Source organism: Myxocyprinus asiaticus, chromosome 39 (genome assembly GCF_019703515.2).
Source record: "Myxocyprinus asiaticus isolate MX2 ecotype Aquarium Trade chromosome 39, UBuf_Myxa_2, whole genome shotgun sequence".
Classification (NCBI taxonomy): Eukaryota; Metazoa; Chordata; class Actinopteri; order Cypriniformes; family Catostomidae; genus Myxocyprinus; species Myxocyprinus asiaticus.
The window spans coordinates 8,305,101-8,330,928 of NC_059382.1; the positions used below are offsets into that span (position 1 = coordinate 8,305,101).

Below are 25,828 nucleotides of genomic sequence, written 5' to 3' on the forward strand. Positions count from 1 at the left end.
TTCTTTGAATGTTTTCTTTCATTTGAGTCATCACAGAATATCAGGTCATTTGTATGCAACTGTAATTACTACTGATTTGATTTGAGAGTGAATAACGACTTAAAGTTCGGTCTGTTCATCATACAGAGCGATCTTATGCCTTCAGAAGACTTGCATGGACTATTTATTGACATGTTTGGGTTCTTTCTTAAGCTTTAAAGTGAGTCAATATTTACTGCAATTGTATGGAAAAATATATCATAATATTCTTTAAAATATATCCTTTTGTGTTCCACAACTGAAGAAAGAAGAAAGAAAGTCAAATGGGTCTGGAAAGAAATGAGGGTGAGTAGATGATGACTTAATTTTCAATTTTGGGTGAACTACAGTATTCCCATAGATGGTAGATCTACACTGCTCTTTATGTAATGAGTGTCACAACAAACCTGACCTTTGATCCTGGTAACCCAGGTGGTCCTGGAGGGCCAGGGCGGCCTGCACTTCCAAAACCAGGTAGACCCGGCCTCCCTTTCACACCCTTATCACCTGAAACAGAGAGAGAAAATGAGATTCGAGAGAACTGCCATTATTTGATGTCACCAATCCACTTAGCAACATTAAAGGGATAGTTCATCCAAAAATGAATATTCTGTCATCATTTACTCACCCTCGTGTTGTTTTAAACCTGTATGACTTTCTGTTTTCCGTGTAACACACACAAAAAAGATGTTAGGCAGAAGGACAACCTTAGTCACCATTCACTTTCATTGCATCTTTTGGCCATAAAATAAAAAGTAAATGGTAACTAAGGTGAACATTCTGCTTAACATCTCCTTTTGTGTTCCATGAAAGAAAGAAAGTCATGCAGGTTTGGAATAACATGGGTGAGTAAATGATGACAGAATTTTCATTTTTTTGGTGAACTATCCCTTTAAGTTGACACACACACACTCCATGAGCTACCTTTAGGACCAGTAAGTCCAGGTCCTCCTTGAATTGACAGTCCTTTCTCTCCTTTTACCCCATACGGTCCAGGGAATCCTTGAACTCCAGCGCAGCCCTCATTACCTTCAACACACAGGAACATAAAACATTTATTCTAATTCCTGTTCTCAGTCTAATTGTCCATCTGCAAAGGATGAGAGATTTTTGCTTACCTGGAGGTCCTGGTAGACCAGGTGGACCAGGCCGTCCAGGTTCCCCCGGGTCTCCAGGGGTCATTTGTACTGATCCTGGAGATCCTTTCTCACCTATGTGATGGTAATATTTGAGCCTGTTATTCCTCCTCCACGCCACTAGTTGTCTCTCACTTCTGAGTTTTACTGCTGTTTAAAATCCCTTATACCATGATCTGTTCGAATAATCGATTCTGATTGGATGGAATGTGTGCATTAAAACCATTTAATGCACAGGTAGTTCCAGTCAGTTTTAATCACCCTTCTATATTAATGCGCCTACTCTGCTGTCCTCCATAATGAGACTTTGCGAGAGTTTTATGCCTCTGTGTTTTGGATGGTTTTCTCCTTGTCTTGTACAGTAAGTGCTACTTCAACTGTCACATCAGCAACGCTGGTTTTTCCTCATTAATGTGAAAATTACAAAGAATAGGAATTAAATATTAGATGTTCTTAGGAGTGCCAACCCTTCTAAATTATGTGGCTATTATTATTTCTGGACTGAGAATTTAAATTCACATTTTTGAAAGAGTATTTGGTCTCCGAGCTGTAGATCTAATGACCCGTAAATAAAGTTAACCATTATTGTTATTCTTCCATTCAAAATTTGCACTGTAAAAATCAATGACAGCTGTATCTAATAAATGCTGGCAAGTGACCATGGTATAAGCGGAATAATGCACGGCTAGGTGTGCGTTAAATGTTTTGCTCTGCTTTGTGTCGGGTGGTTGTTTGCCTCCACGTCGTGAATTAAAATAGTTTAACGCACACCTAGCCGTGGATTATTCCTTACGTGTCTGCCTTCTATGGACCCTTTTCACAAACTGTGATGATGCATTTCCCTAAATTTTGCTGTGTAAATCTAGCAAACTTTTACTATAATCAGTATCCACTGTTGCAATGGGGTTTCAAATACAGCTGCTAAGAGAGGGACAGTAAATTTTAGCATCTTTTTCTCTTTTGATTGCCGTAATCTATTTCTCTTTACTTTTTTCCTCTTTTGGAAAGTCATGTAAACACAATAGTAGATTGACTATCTGCTGTTGAACAAAATCAGAACACATTATTGATATTTGCTGTGGTCTCCTATTTACCCCTATAGAAAATGTGAAATGGGTCCATTTGTATTACAGCCAGTGAATTAATACAACACAGAGTTCATACCTGGTTCTCCGGGATTTCCTTGCCGACCCACTACTCCCAAACTTCCTTTCTCTCCGGGTATCCCTGGTTGACCCACACCCATTGACCCCTGGCTACCCATTGGACCTGTGCGGCCAGGCTCCCCGCTAGGTCCTTGATCTCCATGGTTTCCCTTAGGTCCTGGAGAACCCTGGAAAAATAAGAGTCAATCACTTTAAAGGGTTCTTGGGGTTCCAAGTTCTGTTAACTTCTTAACCTGTGGGTAGTTGGAAAAATTGTATTACATGCCAAATTGAGCCTGAAGATATTAATAACCAAAAATGTGTTGTTTGCTTACACTCTTTTTTTTTTAGGACAACACAAGTAGTAGTAGAAATTTTAAATGATTTAACGCAGGGGTGCTCATTAGGTCGATCGCAATCGACCAGTAGATTGCAAGAGAACCATTGGTTTATCTCAATAACAGGTCAAAAGGGAAAGAAAATAGAGAGAGAAATTACACAAAAAACAAAAAAATAAAAGACTGACTTTCTATTTCCTCACTTCTGTAGCTGTGTGCTGTTTGACAGACAGGCGGCGTATGTGTGTGCGCTTAAGTTCAAATACAATTCAAAATTCCACCAAAAATGTCCATCTTGGCACGGTATTAATGTAAATACAGTCAATTATGTCTAAAGTGAACATTAACAGTGGGACAAAACTAGCAGATTTGTATCAAACAGTGAAGTCCATAGCTAGTAGTTTTATGTTACAATTAATTTCATTCTGAATGTTTACTTGAATGCCTGATAGGCTTTTAGCTGTTAAAAAAAGTTTTCTTAATTAGATTTTTTTTGTTCTATTGTTTTTAATTTGTTTCTCTTTTTAGCTTTTATTTTTTCATTAATTTGTTTCTTTGTTCTTATTTGATTACATACTGTTGACTTGCCTTGAATATTTACTTGAGAACTTGAAACAATGCTTACATAATTAAAAAAAAATAAGTATTATTATTTGTTGAGATATCAAAATAGGTATAGAGAAACGGCAAATTTAACTACCGACAATGTATATATTGTGCATGGTAGATCTTGCTATAATAACATTATGAAAAAGTAGATCTCATTCCATAGAAGTGAGCACCCCTGAATTAATTTGTCATTACAAATCAAACAGGCATGTCAACACTGCTGCAATGGGGTTTTCAATACAGCTGCAGAGGGAGTTACAGTAAATTTGGCATCTTTCACTCTTCTTACTGGTGTAATCAATCTCTATTTTTTTTCTTCTTCTTGTTTTGTAGAGTCGTGGAAACGGAATAGTGATTTTTTTTTTTTTTCTATTTCTGTTGAAACAAATGGGAAAGCAGAAATTACATTTGCTATGTTTTCCCATTTCCCTCAAAACACCAGCTGCGCCATTTAACCTGCTATAGTTCACTTCTATGTTCCAAACGTGCAAATGTGACATGGGCCAATTTTTAAGAAAACTGAAGTATAGGTCTCTGCGGAACAATAATGGGCATTTCTCAGTCTGTGGGTATTTTCTAATTAGGATAGGCATTTTTCAACTATCCAATGAAAGTAGGGAATCTCAGTGTAGTTATCAGTGAGTGTTTCCAAACCAGGATGGGCATTTCTGAACTATCCAATGAAAGAAGGGAATCTCAATGTAGTAATCAGTGAGCGTTTCCAAAATAGGAAGGGCGTTTCTGAACTATCCAATGAAAGTAGGAATCTCAATGTAGTAGGCAAATCGTGTAAAGCGGTTGAAAACCCCATCCGAGTTTGAAAACACCCACTGACTGGAAAATGCCTGTTTTTTGTTCTGCAGAGACAAACGTCTCAGAAAACTGGGTTACTAACTGGGTTTCCTTTTGGACCTGGTGGTCCTTTGAAGCCAGGGTTGCCCGGTATGCCATCATTCCCATTTGTCCCAGATGGTCCTGGAAAACCAGAGTTTCCTGTCTGGCCCTTCTCCCCAATCTCAGATATTTTCCCTAGGTCTCCTTTGGATCCTGGAGGACCAGGAAAGCCTGGAGGACCTAATGAACCCTTTGCAAAGATTTACATTTTTTTCACAGACATATTCAATGGTTCTTGAGAATCTAGAGCATTTTTCTGTACAATTTCAAAAACTGGAGCTGACAAACCATAGCATTACTGTATAGTATTCTGTGCTGAATAATGAAGAAGATGATTGGGTAAAGCAGTCGTATGCAACTAAACTCACCGGAGGACCAGGTGGACCCTCTGGCCCTTGGAAACCCTGGGAACCTTTAATGCCTTGAAATCCCCTAACACCTGCACAATGATAAGTATTTGTTAATAGCTCTGCTGTTAATAGGCCTGATGTCTGTTACTGCTGCCGTACATATATATTAAGAATACGTAAATGTGAAGTCACTCTGTTCTCTGGAATACTTGATTCTGTTTGGTCATTCGTGGCATTCTGTAGTCAAATATTTTTGTTTAATGACCGCTAAACTCTATACAGTAATTGACTGTTGTACCAGGCAAAGGATTTCCTGCATGGCTGATAGTTTCATGTCTCTCGTATCACTCCGACTCACCAACGCCTCTTTCTTCTCACATAATGAAAAAAAAATTCAACTTACCAATATTTAATGTCTATTTATTTATTTAGGTGGCTATCTGACTGTACATTATCCATTACAGTTTAAGACATAAAATGTGGTGTGATGACTTCACCTGGCTCTCCAGGTGTACCAGGATCTCCAGGTGGTCCCGGTGGTCCAGGTTCACCACCAGAGACAGCGCACAGCCTGCAAAGATCACCTTGCTCTCCTGTAATTAAAACAATTGAATATCCTAAATGGGTTAGTGCAATTAATAAGTTTTATGCATTCATGTAATTGCAAAATGGACAGGAATATTCCGGGTTCAACGCAAGTTAAAGGGATAGTTCAATGAAAAATTTAAATTCTCTCATCATTTACTCACCATTATGCCATCCCAGATATGTATGACCTTCTTTCATCTGCTGAACTCAAGTGAAGGTTTTCAGAAGAATTTCTCAGCTCTTTTGGTCCATACAATGCAAGTGAATGGGTGCAAAAATGTTGAAGCTCCAAAAATCACATAAATCAGCATAAAAGTAATCCATAAGACTCCAGTGGTTCCATAAGTCTCCGGGTGGGGGATCAAAATAAGCAAGTACAATTATCAAAACAAGTAAGTACTTGTTTAACCTTGGGTTAAATCAATATATTCAGAAGCAATATGATAGGTGTGGGTGAGAAACAGATCACTTTCACATTCTTCTTCTTGTGTTTTGGTGATTTTCAAGCAAAAAATGACTTAAATATTTATCTGTTTCTCACCCACACCTATCATTTCACTTCTGAAAATATATAAAAATACATAATAATAATTTTGGCACCCATTCACTTGCATTGAATGAACCTACAGAGCTGAAATATTCTTCTAAAAATTATAATTTGTGTTCTGCAGAAGAAAGAAAGTCAGACACATCTGGGATGGCATGAGGGTGAGTAAATGATGAGCAGGGGTGTAAAGTAATGAATTATAAATACTCTCGTTACTGTAATTAAGTAGTTTTTCCCAGGAATTGTACTTAAGTAGTTTTAAAATGGGATACTTCTACTTGAGTACATTTTAAGAGTTGTAACTGTACTTTTACTGCACTATTTTCCCTCTGTCTGTGTTCGCTATATCCCTGTCCTGATTTTATTTTTAGCCATCAACGTGGCTACGAGAGTCTTGTGACTCCCGTCAAATCAAAACACACATAGAAAATTTGAACAGTAGCTGTAATCTGGTGCCAACTAACTCCACGGCTGCACCTGAAAGGACTTTTCACAATGAAGAAGGCCAATTGTTTGGTCGTGTCAGCATTAATTCTGTGTCTAATTTGAGGAAACATATTGAGGTACTGTGCAAAAGTTTTAGGCACTTGTGAAAAATGTAACATAGTAAGGATGTCTTCAAAACTAATGCCATAAATAGTTTTCATTTATCAATTTGCATCATACAAAGTCCAGTAAACCTAAAAAAATCTAAAGTAATATTTGGCGTGACCAACTTTGCCTTCAAAACAGCACCAATTCTCCTAGGTACACCTGGACACCGTTTTTCTTGGTTGTTGAAAGATAGGATGTTCAAAGCTTTTTGGAGAATTCACTACAGTTCTTCTATCTATTTAGGCTATCTCAATTGCTTCTGTCTCTTTATGTAATCCCAGACTGACTCGATGTTCAGTGGGGGGCTCTGTGGGGGCCATGACATCTGTTGCAGGGCTCCCTGTTCTATTGAAGAGTTGAAAAAGGAATGTTGGGGAGTCTACAATTTATATTTCCTAATGACACACTAAAGCTAAAGATATAAATAACTATTTTAAGACAATGTTTTTTTAAACATCTTATATGTCTAAGACTTTTGCACAGTACTGTAAATGTCATATTTCTGCTTACTACATTTTCTGTATCTATAACGCCTGCAAATTAGCTATCCATCACTGAGATTATTGGGCTGTGATTTGTGTTAGCTAGGTTATATGGCTGGGGGATAAAAAATCTCAATAGGCTGTTATATATTTGAAAAAAAAAATCCTCGATATCTATGATAAACTGAGTCATTTTCTATATTTAGCCTATGTTTACATCTAAACCAGAGGTGCTCATTATGTTGATCGCAATAGCAAGAAAACCACTGGTTGACAGGGGTGGATCTAGAACATTTTTTATGGGGTGGCATGAACACTTTGAGGGGTGGCAAAACCAAAGCAAATGCCAATGCATATTTTTTTATGGGTTACTGTAAGTTCATTGCAACAAATACAAGTAAATTTATTCACAATTATTTAGTCACAATTTGTAATACAACTGCATTTCCACAGAGAACCCCATTCTAACCACTTTAATACTGATTTGCAAACATAAAAAAAATGCATTTTGTTTTTGTTTGTTGCAATTTTACTTAACAATATAAAACAAATAACAAAAATCTCCAGAGCACCAAGACATTGTCTATTAAACACATCAACAAATTCTAAATGTTCCTTAGCTTGACATACAGAACTGGCAGTCTAAAGTCAATAAATCGATCACACTTATTAGGCTTCATTGGGGTAGCAACTGGAAAAATTTTACTTTAAGGAGGCAGTGCGAAGTGATGGGTCAAAATGTTTTTTAAAAAGTTTTTTAAATTATCTGTCTTGATAAACGTGACGTTTGTGACAAGGACTCATCATAACAATCAAAATAACACATTCCAGTGCCAGATCACCACCTCAGAATACACACAAATCAAATTGAAACTCCTCAAGAGCTGGAGATGTTTCATCTGGAATAGACATGCACCTGACGAAAGCTATTTTAAAGAGTGGTGAGGACATACATTTCCCACCCGTGTCCACCCATAGCTGAAGCCTATGTATCTAATAATCATTCAGTGAAGACTTGGAATCAACTAAGAATTTTCCCTTTACCTCTATTCTTCCATGTGTCTGTCTATGTTGTCTTTATTGTTGTGGATGAGGAAATAAGCCCCCCAAAACCTGCAAGAGCCCAAACACTGCCCATGCAGCAGTAGCAAGTATGCTGTAGCCATTTATGCATTCTGTTCAGTTAGAGCTAAGGCAGTTCGAAATAAATAAACCCGTACATAATGTCAAGATCAACTATAATATACTAACATTTATATTTTATACATTGAGGTGGCAGATGGGGTGGCAATGCTTTTTTGTAGGGTGGCATTTGCCACCACATGCTACTATGGTAGATCCGCCCCTGCTGGTTGATCTCGATAAAATCTAAAAGATTGACTTTTATTTCTTTGCTTCTGTAGCCGGGTGCTGTTTGATTGACTGGCTGCTTATGTGTGTGTGCGCTTTACATGTGCGTGTGTTTCGAGAGTGCTAATGTCAAAAGCAATTGAAGAGTGCTAAAATGCCCGTCTTGGAGAGGTATTTATGTAAACACAGTCAGACTCAGTTATGTCTAAAATGAACATAAACAGTGGGACAAAATGCGGATTTGTATCAAATTGTCAGACTTGAAGTGTACTGTACATGTAACCGAACAGAACACGGTCTAGTGTGTCATTAAAAGGCGATTAATCAAACAGCAATAACAAGAAAACCACTCACTGCTTTTCACTGAATAACTTTAGTAGCTTTAAAAGTATTAATGCAATATAATAAAATAGTGACATTTTAAAAATATATTTTTTAATAATAGCCTATTGTCATTTTTTTTATTTATTATATTTATTATTTATTATACCTGATGTAGAAAGTGTGTTCATTTGAATAATAAATTACCAGGGAAGTAGAGATGATAAAATAATTTATGTCTTTGCTCAGCCTTTATCAAGTTTTTCCTAATCCCTGATAGAAAAGTATCAACCTTGTAGAGCAATACTTCAGACAGAACATTCCATCATTCACAAATACACTTCAGAAGATTGTGCATCATGCATTAGAATGAGAACACAACTGTTTCTGGGCTTAAAAGATACAAGAACTAAATCAATGCAGAACATTGTATCTAAAAAGGAATACAATGTGTCCCCCCATGTACTACTTAAAGCCTGATGTGGCCCCTGTACCAAAAAACTTTGCCAACCCTTGCTCTATACCCCCTCCATTGTGCGGGACAAGACATTCCAACTGCCTTTTTTTTTTTTTTTTTTTTTGTGCATTCTTTTGAACATAGAGTTTTATGTGCAACAATAACTCACTCAGTCAGCATTAAGGGAAATTTAGACACTACACATAAACTGATTTTAATGTAATTGTTTCATACATTATGATTTAAAATGATGATCAGTGTACTGAAAATAATTTCTTCATCTTTTCATCTCTTTAATCATGTCTCCCTGTTATTTTTTTTGCAATTAGATTCATGTAGTGTTTATCATAGATAATAAGTGATGTATTTTAAAAGTTTGCAGTCAAAAATACCTATAAAATACGTATATTTTTCATTCTTTCTGGGAAACTACCATAAAAGGGAATATAAATTTCGGTATGTAAGCTAAATTTTGAAATTGCAGCATTCAGTGTATATTATAAGGGGTCATCGCATTCGCAACCCAATACTCAATTCTCACTACTCATGAGTACTTTTAAATGAGCTACTCTTTTACTTGAGTAGTTTTTAGGACAGGTATTTTTACTCTACTTGCACTACATTTTTTGGGAAGTAACAGTACTTTTACTTGAGTATGATTTTTCAGTACTCTTTCCACTCATGATGATGAAAGAATTGTCATTTTTGGGGGAACTATCCCTTTAAGCTCTATGGGCAGCATTTGTGGCATACAGTTGATACAAACAGAAAATAATTTCAACTCGTCCCTCAGTTTGTAAGAACAAACCAAAATTATGTGTACAGTAATGATCTTGTAATGGAACTTGCTAAATAAACATTAAAATGCATAGTTTCATAAGAATATCGACAACACAAACAATATTTGTGTTTACATGCTACTAGTGTGCTAAAATTGCTTATTAATGTTATCTGAACAAAGTTCTATCCAATATTTCAACTCTGTCATGATAATTTAGATAGTAAACATGATAACTTTCACATTATATGCACAAGGAAATCAGAAATGGACACAACACAACTATCGGCAAAGTACTGTTTACATAGAGCGAAATCCAGCTAACAGGAATTGCATCGCTAACTCAAAATCAGACGTTGATCTGCCTAGAACAGTAGTTCAACCACTAAAACGACGATTTGGAAAACTTTAAAGATCAAATGAAAATATTTTTTTTACAGTACGTAAGCATTACATTTCTACACATTTATGCTTTTAAACCCTTTATCATGTCTTGCCCCATTGTAAATGAGTCTTCATTATTTATTGAGGTAACAGACTTGAGATTAACTTCACTATGAACCCAGAACATAACAAACTCCTTGCCTCAACCATAATTAATATGGCAAAGTAGGCAAATCTGACCTGGTTTCCCAGGGTCTCCACACAGACCCTTAGGTCCTGTTAGGCCTTTCTCACCCTTGGGACCTTGCAGTCCCACACGTCTATTGACATCTGTGGAGAGAGGAACATCTGTGGGTTTTTTTTTATCCTTTTTTCATTTAAATATGAACAACTTGTGCAACTATTTCCCTCTATTTACTAAAAATTCAAAGTTCAACACTTTTAATTGTGTTTTTTCTATTTAAAGTAAAAAAATTATGAGGGACAAATACTTGGAGTTCCTGGAGGGCCAGGGTCACCAGGGGGTCCTCGTTCCCCTGGTAGTCCATCAATTCCTTTGGTTCCGGTGATGTAAGGTGCAGGTTCTCCTGTTTCACCTTTCTCACCCCTAAACCCAGGGGGACCTGGTGGTCCCTTAGGTCCTGGTATGGCAAGGCCTGATATAATTAGTGAAAAGAACGTTAAAGTTTGTTGGTGTGTATTATAAACGTGTGTATTTGCATACGTGAGACAGAGATAGAAAGAGGTATGGATACATCATTTACCTGGAGGACCTGGATTCCCAGGAAAGCCACTGAAACCTTTAATAATAGACATATAAAGATAATTTTGATTAATTGTTTTTGGAGTTTTGTTTCAGACCCTAACAAAAGGGTGCATTCTATAGCTTGTGCACTCCGAAAAGTTGACAAAGTAACAGATATACACATTCTTATCTAAAATTTCTTCCAGGAAAATAGACTAAAATATTGATGATTTATCTTGTTCACCAGGGCGTATACAAATTGTTCTCAAACAAATGCTCTCTAGCATGAGAATGTCACTTCCCCTAAACCATCTGCCACATCCATAACAAGCAGAGAATCATATTTTGTCGTGCTGTGTCTTAAACTAAAGGCTTTTGGGTATTAAGAAAAGGACAAGCGTTTCAATAAAACCCACACTATGACAATAGGAAATAAGTCAACAAAAGAAAGAAAGTCAAACCAATTCATGTGGTTGTTAAAAACATTTTGTTGACTATAATTCTGTGTGCATGAAAGCTCTTCATTAAATTCATTTTGTTACTAACCTTCACTGCCTCGGAGACCAGGGGGTCCTGGTGGTCCAGGAAAACCTTTTTGACCTTTGACCTCCCTATCTATTACAATGAACTAAAAATAGATATCAAAGTAGGATTAAAGAATTACTCAATATCCATTCCTCATTAAATACAGTATAACAATATTGGCTTATAATACGTCATCAGCTATAGAAGTAATACTTGTCAAAATAATGTGATTCAAGTGAAATAAACATCTGAAGATTCATCATAACTGTTTAAGTTTGTAAGTGAATGTATATCTACCTCTCCAGGGAGACCAGGGGGGCCACGATCGCCCTTCGCACCCTGAAACATACAGCATATGAATGTGTTAAAATATGAAGGGTTGAGAGGAATCCACAAGAGGGCACTGTTTTAGCTGCACTTAAAGGTGCTGCAAGTGATTTTTTTTTTCATGGAAAAATATGCAAAAAAATGTCCTAGTACTTCTTCAAAGATATTAATGAAATAAGTGTCCTGAGATATTTCACCGGTCTCTGTGACAGCTGTAGACTTTGTAAACAGCAAACAAAAATGTGTCCGCTTTTCACCTGTCAATAAATATGCTCGTTCTCATTTGAAGCGGATCACTGAGGCATAATGATTCATAATGTTTGTCAGTTGAGGGTGCTATTACGCCACTGTTGAATCTGACAGCCACAGAAACAAACAATGCTACTCTTTAGCTCAGTTCCCCTTCGTGGAACTTGAGCGGCGTATGATTGCTATGGGACACCGTCCGAGTGTCACGTGGTCTTAAGCCCTTAAACAATCAAGCCAATTTATTGCCTGCTGGCGCATAAGCAATGGCCCCTAGGGAGCTACGTCATAAAGAATACACTCCATAAAGAAGCTCAGGCTGAGAACGACCAAGATGTCATTCTCAGCCATTTGAGCCAAGAGTGTCCTGTTGCCAAGGCAACAGACCATGTTTCTAGGTATGGAGCTAGACTCCCGGGCGATGCAGACGTGCTGTCTCTAGCTCGCTTTCTGTCATTACAGCAGTATCTTGCGATGTTCAGATGTGTTCTCCCTGTGAGAACATTTCACAGACTTGGGACTCATGATTGCGGCATCCACTGTCATTCTCCTGGGCTTGCTGCATGCAAGACCTTTTTCAGTGCTAGATGAACTCCACAAAGGGACTTCAACCACTGAGGCATGCGCTTCGTCCCTTCAGAGTGATGCGTGAGTGCTACCAGGCTCTGTTGCCATATAAATGGGCCCGTTTTCTGATATCGGGCATTACGCTGGGACAGGTGTGTTGCCGCTAAGTGGTAATTAAAGACGCCTCCTCCGTGGGTTATGGTGCTGTATACACCAGTAGCTGGATTGACACATACGCTGTCTGGAGATGTTCACTGTGCTGCTCATGCCATGCTGAGACTGGCACATCACAGCCTTCTGTGGGCACAGAACAATGTACTGTTTCTACGAGCTGTACATGATCCGGGCCTACTGAATTTAGGGGCAGATCTCCTGTCCAGACAGAGTCTGTTACACGGAGAATGGACATCACATACTCAGATTGTGGAACAAATGTGGAGGAAGTTCGACAGATCGGAAGTGGAACTGTTCGCTTCGAGCGAGATGTCGCACTGTCCCCTCTGCTTTTCTCTCTCGCCCTTGGCACTACTGGGCATCGATGCACATTTATGGAAGGTATAGGTGTTTCCCCTCAATGGAGCGCTCTTTTGAATGATGGTTTATCCCCTGCTGTGGATGATACCATTCTAAATGCTAGAGCTCCATCAACAAGTAGGCTACAGTGCAGTATTTTCGCTTCTTGGTGAACAGTGCAATGTGAAAATCCAGTTCACTGCCCTGTCGGTACAATGTTGGAATTTCTTGCAGGAGCGTTTCGGGGCCAGGGTTACCCCAGCAACATTTAAAATCTATGTTGCCGCTATAGCGGCTGAACATGCGCTTATCATGTCTCTGTTGGCAGACATTCTCTTGTCTCTCGTTTTATGCACGGGGTACGCAGGTTTAGACTTTTTCGTCCCGTCCGCGTCCCTTTATGGGATTTATCTGTTGTTTTAGTGGCACTCTCAGGTGCCCCGTTCGAGCCCTTGACAACAGTAATTTTTTGACTCTTAAAATAGCCCTGCTAGTGGCATTGGAATCATTTAAGCGAGTAGATGATTTGCATGCCCTGTCGATCACAAAATGATGCTTCATCATCAAACTTGCAGTAAAATCATTCAGTCACTGAACCGAAGGAATAGAATACAACAGGTGTATTGTTTTACTCAAAGACTAAAAGCTGTTTATTTGTGCACTGCATAGAGTTACAGATGTTATAAACAGATGTGGCTTACTTGTCGCGTTTCTCTCATGAAACAAAGAGAATATGAGAAACTGTTACATACGATTACTAAAAGCAAATTCTCCTGTTTTAAACAAGTCCAAAAACACCGTGATATGATGTGTAGATTCTGAGGGACTGTAATCTTCATGGAGCATGTTTGTCATCTGAACCGGTGAATGGAGGCCGGGCGGCTGCTCTCGGGTCCAAGTGCCTGCCGGATCCAACCTCTGTCAGTGTGACTTATCTCTCTATCAACAATGCGATTTTGACCCGGTGTGACTTATAGTCAGGTGCAACTTTATTTCCGGAAAATACAGTAAGTAAATAAATCAATAAATAATAAAAAATGTATTTGCTGTGCTGTTGCAAGAATTAATTTGCAAGAACAAATCTACAAATTGGAAAAGACACAAATTTGTTGGTTTTTCATTATCCAATTAGCGCTTGGCATCTGTGACCTCATTATACAGTATATAAAACCTACGTCACTTGCGTTTTTTTTGCATAGTGAATTTCAAACATTACGTGTTCATGCTAAGACAGACAGAATACATGGACAAATTCTTGAAAAGGAAAACTATCGACGAAGGTAATGTGGGATAGTGGTGTGCCATGGGATTTAATCATAAAAAGTGTGCCGTGGCAGAAAAAAGGTTGGGAAACACTGACCTAAACCACAAAGAGTTCATCTGCAAAAAAAAATGTCCAAAAGAAACACACAGCAGTATGTAAATTCTGCAATGCAATGCTTACCGAGATGGCTGGGATATGCACTATAAAAGCATAAAGAGAGGTAAGCTAAGTGTAAGTGATGCTAGCAAAGCTAGCTAGCTAACGTTAGCAATCTGCCTCTTGCTGCATTCCATTCAACTCGGAAAGTTACTATATTAAGAAAAGACAGAGAAAAGTGAAGACTTAAGTATTGAATAACTGTTTGATATATTATGTACTTAATGATGGTTTCTAGGGGAAGAGTCGTCCAGAAAACCTGATGCATGCTTGCACAAAATTTGTATTGTTTTAGGTGGATGGTAAAACTTGGAAAAGGAGTGTTGAATAAAGATGGTTAAGTTGATTTCAGCTCCTTAGTGTTTGTTTGTATTTGTTTGCTCACAGAAAGCAAAAGAACATTTCACACACATACAATTCACCTCTGCAATGCCTTTTGATTATTTTATCAAGACATTTCTCATGGTACACTGACACACTGACTGACATACACACACACACACACACATACAATTCACCTCTGCAATGCTTTTTGATTATTTTTTTCTCATGGTACACTGACACACACACACACAAATATATGGCAATAAAAGAGGTGAATGAAGAGGAATCTTCATATGTTTTCTGTGGATTTTTATGGGAATGTGGATCTTTCAGATCAATTTGAGGAGTGCCTATGGTTTGCATGTTCCACATTTTATCGTAAGTGTGTCATGCAGTGTGGGACTCGCACTGATCTGGTCTTGGTCTTGACTCTGTCTCGCCCTGCCTTGGTCTTGGTCATGACTTGGTCTCAACCCCTCAAAGTCTTGGTTTTGTCTTGGTCTCGATACAATCTGGTCTTGGTCTTGACTTGGTCTCGGTTTAGGTGGTCTTGACTACAACACTGCTCGGACGGTGTCTCATAGCGATCATACGCAGTGTCTTGTTCCCTCCAGGGAACCAAGGTTACGTACATAACCGAGACGTTTTGATCTCAAAATTATCTTGAATGGCAGAGTTTTGGAATGAGGGTGCGTGGCTTATTCAACAGCTCAGTCACATGAAAGCTTCAGAATGCTAAAATTGCTTACAGCACCTTTAAAATCAGACAAAGTGAAAGTACAATATCATCTGAATACAACAGACAGACAGATGATAGATAGATAGACAGACAGTTACAAAATTACAGACAGAAAGATAGATAGATAGATAGATAGATAGATAGATAGATAGATAGATAGATAGATAGATAGATAGATAGATAGATAGATAGATAGATAGATAGATAGATAGATAGATAGATAGATAGATAGATGGACAGACATACAGATAGACAGACAGACAGACAAGGCAAGTTTATTTATATAGCACATTTCATACACAATGGCAATTCAAAGTGCTTTACCTATACATTTAAAAGAAAATACAAAAAAATTAAAAAATAAAAACCAATTAAGAAAAGTTATATTAAAATAAAATAAAAAGATTAAAATAGAATAATTAAAATGAAAGAAAGATAAAAGCAAAACGATTCAGTGAAATCAATAAGTGCAGCACAATGCTCAGTCAGAAAATGCACAGCCAAACAGGTGTGTTTTCAGTCTGGATTTAAATGTGGCTACTGTTGGGGCACATCTAACCTCTTCTGGAAGCTGGTTCCAGCTGTGGGTGGCATAATAGCTAAATGCTGTCTCACCTTGTTTTGAGTGAACCCTCTGTATGTCTAACTGACTTGATCCTAATGATCTGAGAGGTTTGTTAGGTTTATATTCAACAAGCATATCTAAAATGTATTTAGGTCCTAGGCTATTGAGCAATTTATAAACGAGCTGAAGCAATTACTGTACACACAGAACAGAACTAAATAGATAAAATAATTAGTGATAAAAACTTGTTAGTCTCACTACAGTAGCAAAAAGAGTGCGGGTGTTGTTTATATTGCTGTTAATAATGTTTGAGAAGAAGGTCTGCCTAGCTGTGTCTAATTCCAAATTGAAAGCATGAAGGTTGTCTTTATAGATATTATAATGGACTTCTGCTTTCCTGCATTTTCTTTTTATGTTTTTCACTGCTGTTGTGTTTCTCCAAGGTGCTTTATGCCTGCCAGTGATTGTCCAGACCTTTACAGGAGAAATTCCATCAATAGCATTTTTAACTTCTGAGTTAAAGTTATCGAGGAGATCATCAACACAGTCTTTGGAGATACTCAGTTTCAAAGATATAAACTTGATAAATTGCACACTAGTGTTCTCTTTTATGTACCTCTTTTTGACAGAGACAGATCTAACTTCAGTGGCAGGAGATATCAATATTTCAAAGAAAATACAGAAATGGTCAAATAGCGCAACGTCCTTAATAATAGTGGACGAAATGTTCAGACCCTTGCTAATGAGCAGATCAAGAGTGTGTCTGCGATTGTGTGTGGGTCCATCTACATGTTGAGTCAGATCAAAAATTCTTTGGCAGTGTTGTGTTCAGGATTATCTATATGAATATTTTCAATATTTGTTATTGCTTGAAATCCCCAGCAATAACAAAATCAAATTCAGAGGAAGTTGTTGATAATAGTTCTGTAAAATCATCAGCAAAGCCAGGAGAGCATTTTGGAGGCCTACAAATAATTATAAATAGAATGCATGAAGTACCTTTTAGTACAATACTTAGATATTCAAAAGTCAAGTAATCACCAAATGACACTTGCTTGCACTGAAAGACATCTTTATATATTGCCGCTAATCCTCCACCTCTCCTAACAGCTCAGCTGACACTCATGAAAATAAGACAGACAGATAGACAGACAGGTAAATAGACAGACAGACAGACAGAGACAGACAGACAGACAGACAAACAGACAGAGACAGACAGACAGAGAGAGAGAGAGAGACAGACAGACAGATACAGACAGACAAAGAGACAGATACAGTAGACAGACAGACAGACAGACAGACAGACAGATAGATAGACAGATAGATACCATTTCCCCAGCTATTCCTGTTGCCCCTTGAAATCCAACATCTCCAGGTTCACCCTGTGAGGACAAAGCAGAAAAACTTACTGTTGCTTCTAACCCATCTAAATCCATTTAATGGTTGGGTGTATATTCATGCTAATTTAAAGAACATAAGAGCACTGATACTGAGAATCTGGCCAGTGATCTGTTGGCATTTCTCAGGTGGGTGAATGTGATTGGTTGTGTTCTTACCTTAGGGCCAGACTCTCCTTGCAGCCCATCTTTTCCAGCCTTCCCCTGAAAATAAATACATGCAAAATACAAACACAATGCTAAAAATTAACACTGCAAAAACTTGGACTATGTTTAATGACTTAAAAATCTTTTGGGAGAGGATAAGTCTCTATTATCTCTCTCTCTATCTTAGCTATTTACCGGACCACCAGGCTCCCCTCTTTCCCCTTTCTCCCCCTTGGGACCTGGACGACCAGGACGACCCTGCAGAGCAGAGCAATTGAGCACTGTACATTTAAATCACATTGTACATGAACATTTACATTGTCATTTAACATGTATTATTTTGAAAAAGTATAACATAGCAAAATAGAAAGAGGCATTTGCTTATGTGTGTCTATTTACAGTAGGCATTTGTGTTCCTGTGTGATAGATTATGTGAATGTGTGTGTGTGTGTGTGTGGGCAGGTTTAAGTGGTTTAAGAGGACTTTTTTTTTAGGTTACAAACTGGTAATTACAAGGGTATTATACTATAAATGTGGTTTATGAGGACATTTCTAGTGTCCCCATAATTCAAATCGCTTAAAAAAAAAAAACATACTAAATGATGTTTTATTGAAAATGTAAAAATGCAGAATGTTTTTTTGTGAGGGTTAGGTTTAGGGGTAGGGTTAGGGGACAGAATCTATAGTTCATACAGTATAAAAATCATTATGTCTATGGAGGGTTCTCATAATGACAGCTGCACCAACATGTGTGTGTGTGTGTGTGTGTGTGTACTCACAATTGGTCCAGGACATCCAATGTCTCCAGGGTCACCTTGGTCACCCTAAAACCAAAAAGAGAATCATTTACACTATTTACCCATTTTAAGTTAGAATTTCATTTATTTGCATAACCGAATCCAACAAGATATATCTTGGACAAAATTTGCAATGCATGATTTTAGGGAAAGGTTACCTTAGGTTCCTTTGGTCCTGTTACAAATAACTTTACACCTTTTTGCCCTGGTATACCAGGTGGACCCTTCTCACCCTAAGGCAGAGCCAAGACAATGCATTTAAAAGTTCACAACATCAGCTTTTTGAGATACCGTGATTCATGGAGACATTTTCAGTACAGACAACAACCGGGGGTCATCTAATTGTTCGCCCGATTGTTTTGCAAGAGTAAAAGCTCAAGAGTCAAGGTATAAGAGGGCAGTTCTAACCTTTTGACCTCTGGGCCCAAGTATTCCCATGCTTCGACCCTCTAGGCCCTGTACAGAATGGGACAATGTTAGATTCAGACAAACATACACACTGGCATGTTTGCATTAGCTTTATCAGGACCAACCTTCTCTCCTTGCATCCCTGGAAATCCTTGTATTCCCTAAAAGTATTTTTAACATTTAGCATTGTTAAAGGATAGTTGAAATTTCAGGCAGTAACAACTGTTCTGCAGTGTGACATGCTATACTTCATCTGAAACTATTAAAAAAAAAAAAAAAAAAAAATATATATATATATATATATATATATATATATATATATATATATATATATATATATATATATACTAGAATAAGCCAAATTATGCTTTTAATGACTCTTTGTCATATTGAATGACTATTTAAGTGAATCCAAAACACACAACAACCAATTACAGTACCTAAAATATATAATACATTTTCCCCTATACTTTTATATACATTTTATTCAGGAAATGTTAATCTTGAATATTAATAAAAAAAAAAAGTTAAAAAAAAAAAAGTTAACCCTTTTGTCCGTGTTCTCAAAAAGACAGAAGAGATATAAATACATTAAATAACATACTGTTGCACCTCTAGGCCCCTCTGGTCCAACTGGTCCCATTAACCCTGGCAACCCTGGCAGACCCTACAGATATACAACCAATCAGAAAGCTCTGTCAAAAAAATTAGAACGCAATATTCGGCTTCTTGTTTTTATGCAGGGAACCATACAATTGCATAAAACTTAGCAAGGTTAACAAGACAGAGAAGCAATTACTGTACACACAGAACAGAACTAAATAGATAAAATAATTAGTGATAAAAATTTATAAATAAAACCCGTTCTTCCACACGATCAAGCTGCATTTATTAGCTTGATTGTCATAATTATTTCTCTTACTTTCTCTCCTTTTCTGCCTGGAAGACCACAACGTCCCTTCACTGCATCACTGGGTGGGAAGTAATATGTATCTCCCTAAAAATGACAATAATTTATTAATTTATGGTTATTGTTATAAAATCAGTTATGCAAATTCCATATTTCACACACCATATTACTCTTTGAGAGAGATGACCGTTTTAAATGTAATACATGTATATGTAAACTATACATACTGTATTTATTTGACTGTACTTCTGCTTTATTATATGAACAAAAATACCATGCTATTTTGACTCTATGCAAATATAATTTTTTTAGACTGTTTACTCAATACTTAAAACATACCTTAGGTCCCTGGATGCCTGGAAATCCCTGAAATAAAGATAGAAATGTTCATGGTTGGTTAAAGCTTGAATCAGCTTAAAGTCAGGTTATAAATATACAGTGTGTATATATATATATATATATATATATATAACTCTTATTCACTTAAACTGGCCTTGGTGAGTTTTGTGTGCTCATATCCTTGTTCCCACTTCAATTCTGTTTTCCAATTTCATTGTTTTGTTACAAATTTCATTGACTCAATACAGTATGCATTACTGATATTCACAACTCACCTGCAAACCAGGACGCCCCATCATTCCAATAAGGCCTGGTGCACCAGGTTCACCCTGAGAGAAAAACACAATCAGTGATGACAAGATAATGTTAGGCTACTTTACTGCCTTAAATATTGAGTGTGCAGCGCCCTTACGAAAAAATCTAGAGTTGCCGCAAGTTTCCCACTTCAAATGAGCTTTGCGGCAAACTCTTCATTGTTGCCAAAAGTTTGCAGCAGGTTCACCACTACCGGTGAAGAGCTGCAAACTTCTGGCAGACATATATTGGCGAATAGCAAGCTCATGTGAAAGCTTGCATGTGAAAATAATGAGTGGTTAATTTTCAGCAAGTTCTTGGCAAGTTTGTAAGAACTCTAGATTTTTTGTAAGGATGGTGTAAAACATTCCATTTCGATGCATTAATGGAGCTGACAAAGTTACAAACAACTTCAATATTAGAATCTTGCATGTGTTTTTATGTGAGAAGTATGTACTGTATACTGTCTGTGTTTATGGTTTAACAATTAAAAATGGCAATTATAGTGATAGTACCTGCATGCACAGCATGCTCAATGAAAGGTAAATTACAATTTATTGACATATAACAGTGTTTAGGAAACCAGCCAAGACGAGCTACCACACATTTTGTCAAATGTTTCTTTTTGTGTGATATTGGGCCTTATTCATGAAACACGAGCAGAACAACGGTGCATAAATAAATGCATTCTAATGTAATTGACACAATTCACGTGTTCAAGTATCGCTGTCCTAATGATTTACACACAAATTTGTTCTGTCCATTGTTCACTGGGCAGCCGCACCCACTGTGAAATCTTACTGATCCAATTCCTGCTTGTTTTAACTGTACATTAAACTTCAAATATCTTCTGATTGGCTGTCATTGTGTCACTCTGCACAGCTGTTTCATGTTCAGTGTGGACAGAAAAATTGCTTCTCGCTGGAAACTTTGCGTCACGTTGCACCTGGTTAAGACACCGTGTAATACTAATTAAGAATTGGTTCTCCTAACATTTGTTCAGAATATCAATATGGGAAACCAACTGTTCTATACTTCCTCTTCATTACCTCTGTGCCATTGCATCCTGGGAGACCAGGAGAACCCCTAGGTCCCTCTTTCCCAGGGAACCCCTGAAAGAGGAAAACATAATGTTCACACTTTAGTTTACTGGGATTATAAACATGCAAGTGCATCTCTTTAATAGGTCCTGTTTAAGCAATATTTTTGACTAACAATTTTCACTATTTAATACATTATTGCAATGCAAGCCAAGTGTAAAATGATCCCAAAACTTACAGGTAGTCCTGGTGGGCCCAAGAATCCAGGGGTCCCCGGAGTTCCCTAATGGTGAGAACAAGAGAGAGAGAGATGTGGTTGTAATTGTATACTGGGAGGCCATTGTGAATATACATTTGTACACTCATACACACTCCATACCCTAGAACCTTTGGGTCCGGGGATGCCTGGAATTCCCATATTTCCCTATATGATAAAAAAGAACCACATTTTGTAATTAGTAAAAAACAATTGGTTAATTTCCAAGTTGTTGGAAGCAAAGAAAGTAAAGACAATGAATCTGATTATTGCATATACTATATTGTGTTAACATCTAAAAGCATGATATATATATAAAATGTATATATATATATATATATATATATGTATTGATATGATTCTCTATTTGAGCTTGTAAAACAGTCATGTGTAACACACTTTTGGACCAGGATATCCAGAAGGGCCCTCATTTCCTTGATGCCCTGGTTTTCCTGGCGCGCCATCAAAGCCAGGCAACCCAGGCTCACCCTGAGAGACAGAGATAGCTTTTTTCAGCAGGTGTCATTCAGAAAACTGCTAGATAAAACACAACAGTAAGACGTTGAACACATTCAGAGATTTTGACAAATTGGTTTTGCCACGGTATTTTCAAAACAATCACTGATGATTCTTTGTTAATGAGTGTACAAAAGGCAGCAACTCGTCCCACTCTGTCACATCCTACCACACTCCATAACACTTTAGCTTGTTGCACTGAAACCTAGTGGCTTGGATGCAGTATCACATTGTATACTGTAAATCAATCAGCCATAATAATTAATATATTCCACCAGTGAAATCATAGATATTACAGGGCATTATCAAGATAAAGTAAGTAATATTCGTCTGGTCACATGATCTCAACACAGCACCTTTGTGCACCCAGTATGTTAAGTAAAGCAGCTTTATTCATCTCAATACTATTCATTACCTTCTGTTTAGAATTTAGCAGCTAGCAACAAAGTCCCATGTTGTGTTAATAACAACTTAAAGGAATGTTCCGGGTTTAATATAAGTTAAGCTCAATCGACAGCATTTGTGGCATAATGTTGATTACCATTTATTTCGACTTGTCCCTCCTTTTCTTTAAAAAAGCAAAAATGGAGGTTACAGTGAGGCACTTACAACTGAAGTGAATGGGGCCAATTTCTGGAGGGTTTAAAAGCAGAAATAAGAAGCTTATAACTTTATAAAAGCACTTACATTCATTCTTCTGTTAAAACTCATGTATTATAAAGTTGTCAAAATTGTCATTTTTACAGTCATTTTAGCGTTTGTTGACATTATATCGTCATGGCAACAAAGTTGTAAAATTGGCTATAACTTTACACAGAAAAGGTTAGTAAGCGATTTTATCATACTAATTTTTTTTTTTTACACGCATATCCTTTGTCTTGTGGCTACACTTTTGAGTGAGTATTTTAACATAAAAAGATTTTTGCTTTTTTTTTTAAAGAAAAGGAGGGACGAGTCAAAATACATTTTTGTGGTAATCAATATTATGCCACAAATGCTGTTGATTGAGTTTAACTTGTATTGAACCCGGAAGTTTTCTGACGTGTTTCGTATTACATTTACATTTATGCATTTGGCAGACGCTTTAATCCAAAGCGATTTACAGTGTACTTATTACAGGGACAATATCCCCTGAGCAACCTGGAGTTAAGTGCCTTGCTCATGGACACAATGGTGTTGAAACCGGAAGTTTGGATGGAACATATTGAAGGGCTTGTCCTTTTTTGTTTGTTTGATTGTTTAAATAGCCAATAAAGGCTTTAGTTTTGTCATAGTCAGAAACCATGATTTGCTACTAGCTAGTCTGTTTCAGGGGGAGGGACATTCTCATTCTAGAGGGCATTTGATTGGACAAATATCTGTGTAGTGCAGCATGAGTCATTAGTAATTTGATTAGAATATTGTCATTGTTCTGGAAGAGAAAAACTATAAATGTTAAATGCATATATCTGCTAAAAAAGAAATGTTGTCCATGTTAAGGAGCAGGAACTAAGAGCTAAACGTTTTTCATTTTGGTTTGTTTTTCTGAGCAGAAACTGTATTTTTTCATTCCGGTTCCGGCGCTCAGCTGCCTCCTTTCCAATTGGTAACCGGTTAAAACGAAATTAAAGAATGGTTAATAAAGTCATTTTTTTAAATGACGGTATTCTGTGCTAAGTGTGGGTGATATACCAGTTCCAGTATTATCAGATCATCACAAGCAAAGTATACAGCAGCCTATGTAAAATAACTTATTTCAGTTAATGTATTCTTAACATTAAATATATCCCCCAAAATATTTCAAAAATACATCTGGCCATCTAAAATCAATGAATAGCCAAAATCTCTCTCCTGCTTGCATGTTTATAAAATAATATAATATAATGCTTATAAGAGAAAGTTAAAACTACTGTATAAAGAAACTAAAAAGAGAGAAGCCTCATTTTTGGGGCAACAGAAGGTGGTGTAATTTCGAAAACTGACTATGATAAACCATTTAGACTTTTGGTTTCATGAAAAAAAAAAAAAAAAAAAATAATAATAATTAAAAAAAATTGCAGAATGAAAATAACTGGTTTTTAACTGGTTACCAACATTTAAAAATATAATTTTCACTCCAGAACAATTGAAAGGGATCTGTTCCTGTTTTCAGTTACATTCTGGAAGGAAAAAAAAAAAATTGTTTTCAGTTTGTTTTCGTTTTTGTTCCATGGAATGTTTTCAGTCTCTGTATGGGAATTCCCTGGCATTTGACTTTAAAGCAAACACACATGGACTAAAAGCCAACTGTAATTTTGATTTCATGGCGTCCATGAAATAAAATTTTCAATTCAGAAATGCTTGCAACAATCTACATATGTAAATAGTATGGAACTAGTTTGATGCAGATTTACAAGATTATTTACAATATCACAAACACACACAGAAAACATAAAAGTCTGATACTCTTTCAGAGGAAAGTCAACCAAATAGTTCCATGGACTTTATCTAATCACATGTATAAATCCATAAGGGAAACAGCCTTTATTGTAATGAACATACCATGCCTGGTGTGCCAAACACCTAGGTGTAGAGAGAACTGGAACACAGACTCTAACACATATGCTCATAGAGAGGAACAGATGCATGACTATTGATGATAAGTGCTCTGTATTGTCAGGCATCAGTAGTATAGCACATTTAATCAGATATGGACACCTGGGTGGCCAATGGATCCACATCTCTCACGTCAACTAGCAATTATCACAAGGCCACCCACCACCACAAAATACCTTTTTTTTTTTTTTTTGGACCCAATGACCCAAACTTCAGAATTTGATGTCATGAAAACAACAATCAATCATTAATTTTTTTTTGTGTTATATAACAAGAACTACACTATTTGGACACATTAATCTGGCCCGATCAGGTGTGTTTGTTAATTTATTTATTTTTTCTTATTGGCCCCACCAAAAGAAAATACTTTATTTTTAGTAATGTATTCTATATGTGTCCAAAAATAATTTAATGGAATATTTTACCCAAAAATTATCCTTCCCTCATCATTTACTCACCCTTATGCCATCTTTGATGTGTATGATTTTCTTTCTTCTGCAGAACACAAATGAAGATTTTTAGAAGAATATCTCAGGACTGTACATCCATATAATGGAAGTGAATAGTGACCAAATCTTTGAAGTGAGAACAAAGCAAAATATAACTCCTTTTTCACTGTACATCTTGCCATTGCAGTCTCTAGGCACCATCATGATTTCAAGCTTGATTACACTTCCTAGTGCTTGACGTATGCGCAGAGAGCTAGATAGTGCTAAGTGTAATCAAGCTTAAAAATCATAATCAATAAGGAGACTTCTGTTGTCAAGATTTAAAGTGAAAAAGGAGCTATATTTTGGTCTGTTCTTATCCAAAGACCATGGATTAAACCATTGGAGTCTTATGGATAACCTTTATGCTGCCTTTATGTGCTTTTTGGAGCTTCAAAGTTTTGGTCAAGATTCACTTGCATTGTATTGAGCTGAAATATTCTTCTAAAAATATTTGTTTGTGTTCTGCAGCAGAAAGAACATCATACACATCTGGGATGCCATGATGGTGAGTAAATGATGAGAGAATTTAATTTTTTGGTTGAACTATTCTTTTACATTTTTTATTTAACATTACGTTTTCTTTAGAAAACACAATTATCTTCAAATTATTTATCAGTTTTATCATTAGCAAAAATAGCTGTTTTTATTGTGTTTTTATTCTATTTCTTTTCTTTTCTTTTTTTAGTGTTACAGTAGA

At 36.8% G+C, this 25,828-nt stretch overlaps 1 protein-coding gene across 1 annotated transcript in view; it reads right to left on the reverse strand.

Moving 5' to 3' along the window:
• LOC127430322 (collagen alpha-5(IV) chain-like) overlaps window positions 1-25,828 on the reverse strand; it is a 73,030-nt gene that overhangs the window by 21,835 nt on the left and 25,367 nt on the right. The window contains exons 3-29 of the mRNA XM_051680048.1: window positions 21,950-22,039; window positions 21,674-21,718; window positions 21,533-21,577; window positions 21,304-21,366; window positions 20,236-20,289; window positions 19,961-19,987; window positions 19,634-19,708; window positions 19,316-19,378; window positions 18,837-18,872; window positions 18,712-18,759; window positions 18,462-18,536; window positions 18,286-18,330; window positions 17,702-17,764; window positions 17,519-17,563; window positions 17,291-17,344; window positions 11,559-11,600; window positions 11,283-11,364; window positions 10,756-10,791; window positions 10,483-10,647; window positions 10,232-10,321; window positions 4,988-5,083; window positions 4,509-4,579; window positions 4,142-4,330; window positions 2,319-2,487; window positions 1,137-1,229; window positions 943-1,047; window positions 431-525 (exon numbers count right to left, since the gene is read on the reverse strand). Coding sequence (XP_051536008.1) covers window positions 431-525; window positions 943-1,047; window positions 1,137-1,229; window positions 2,319-2,487; window positions 4,142-4,330; window positions 4,509-4,579; window positions 4,988-5,083; window positions 10,232-10,321; window positions 10,483-10,647; window positions 10,756-10,791; window positions 11,283-11,364; window positions 11,559-11,600; window positions 17,291-17,344; window positions 17,519-17,563; window positions 17,702-17,764; window positions 18,286-18,330; window positions 18,462-18,536; window positions 18,712-18,759; window positions 18,837-18,872; window positions 19,316-19,378; window positions 19,634-19,708; window positions 19,961-19,987; window positions 20,236-20,289; window positions 21,304-21,366; window positions 21,533-21,577; window positions 21,674-21,718; window positions 21,950-22,039 — 2,061 coding nt within the window. The remainder of the gene's footprint in view (window positions 1-430; window positions 526-942; window positions 1,048-1,136; window positions 1,230-2,318; window positions 2,488-4,141; window positions 4,331-4,508; window positions 4,580-4,987; window positions 5,084-10,231; window positions 10,322-10,482; window positions 10,648-10,755; window positions 10,792-11,282; window positions 11,365-11,558; window positions 11,601-17,290; window positions 17,345-17,518; window positions 17,564-17,701; window positions 17,765-18,285; window positions 18,331-18,461; window positions 18,537-18,711; window positions 18,760-18,836; window positions 18,873-19,315; window positions 19,379-19,633; window positions 19,709-19,960; window positions 19,988-20,235; window positions 20,290-21,303; window positions 21,367-21,532; window positions 21,578-21,673; window positions 21,719-21,949; window positions 22,040-25,828) is intronic.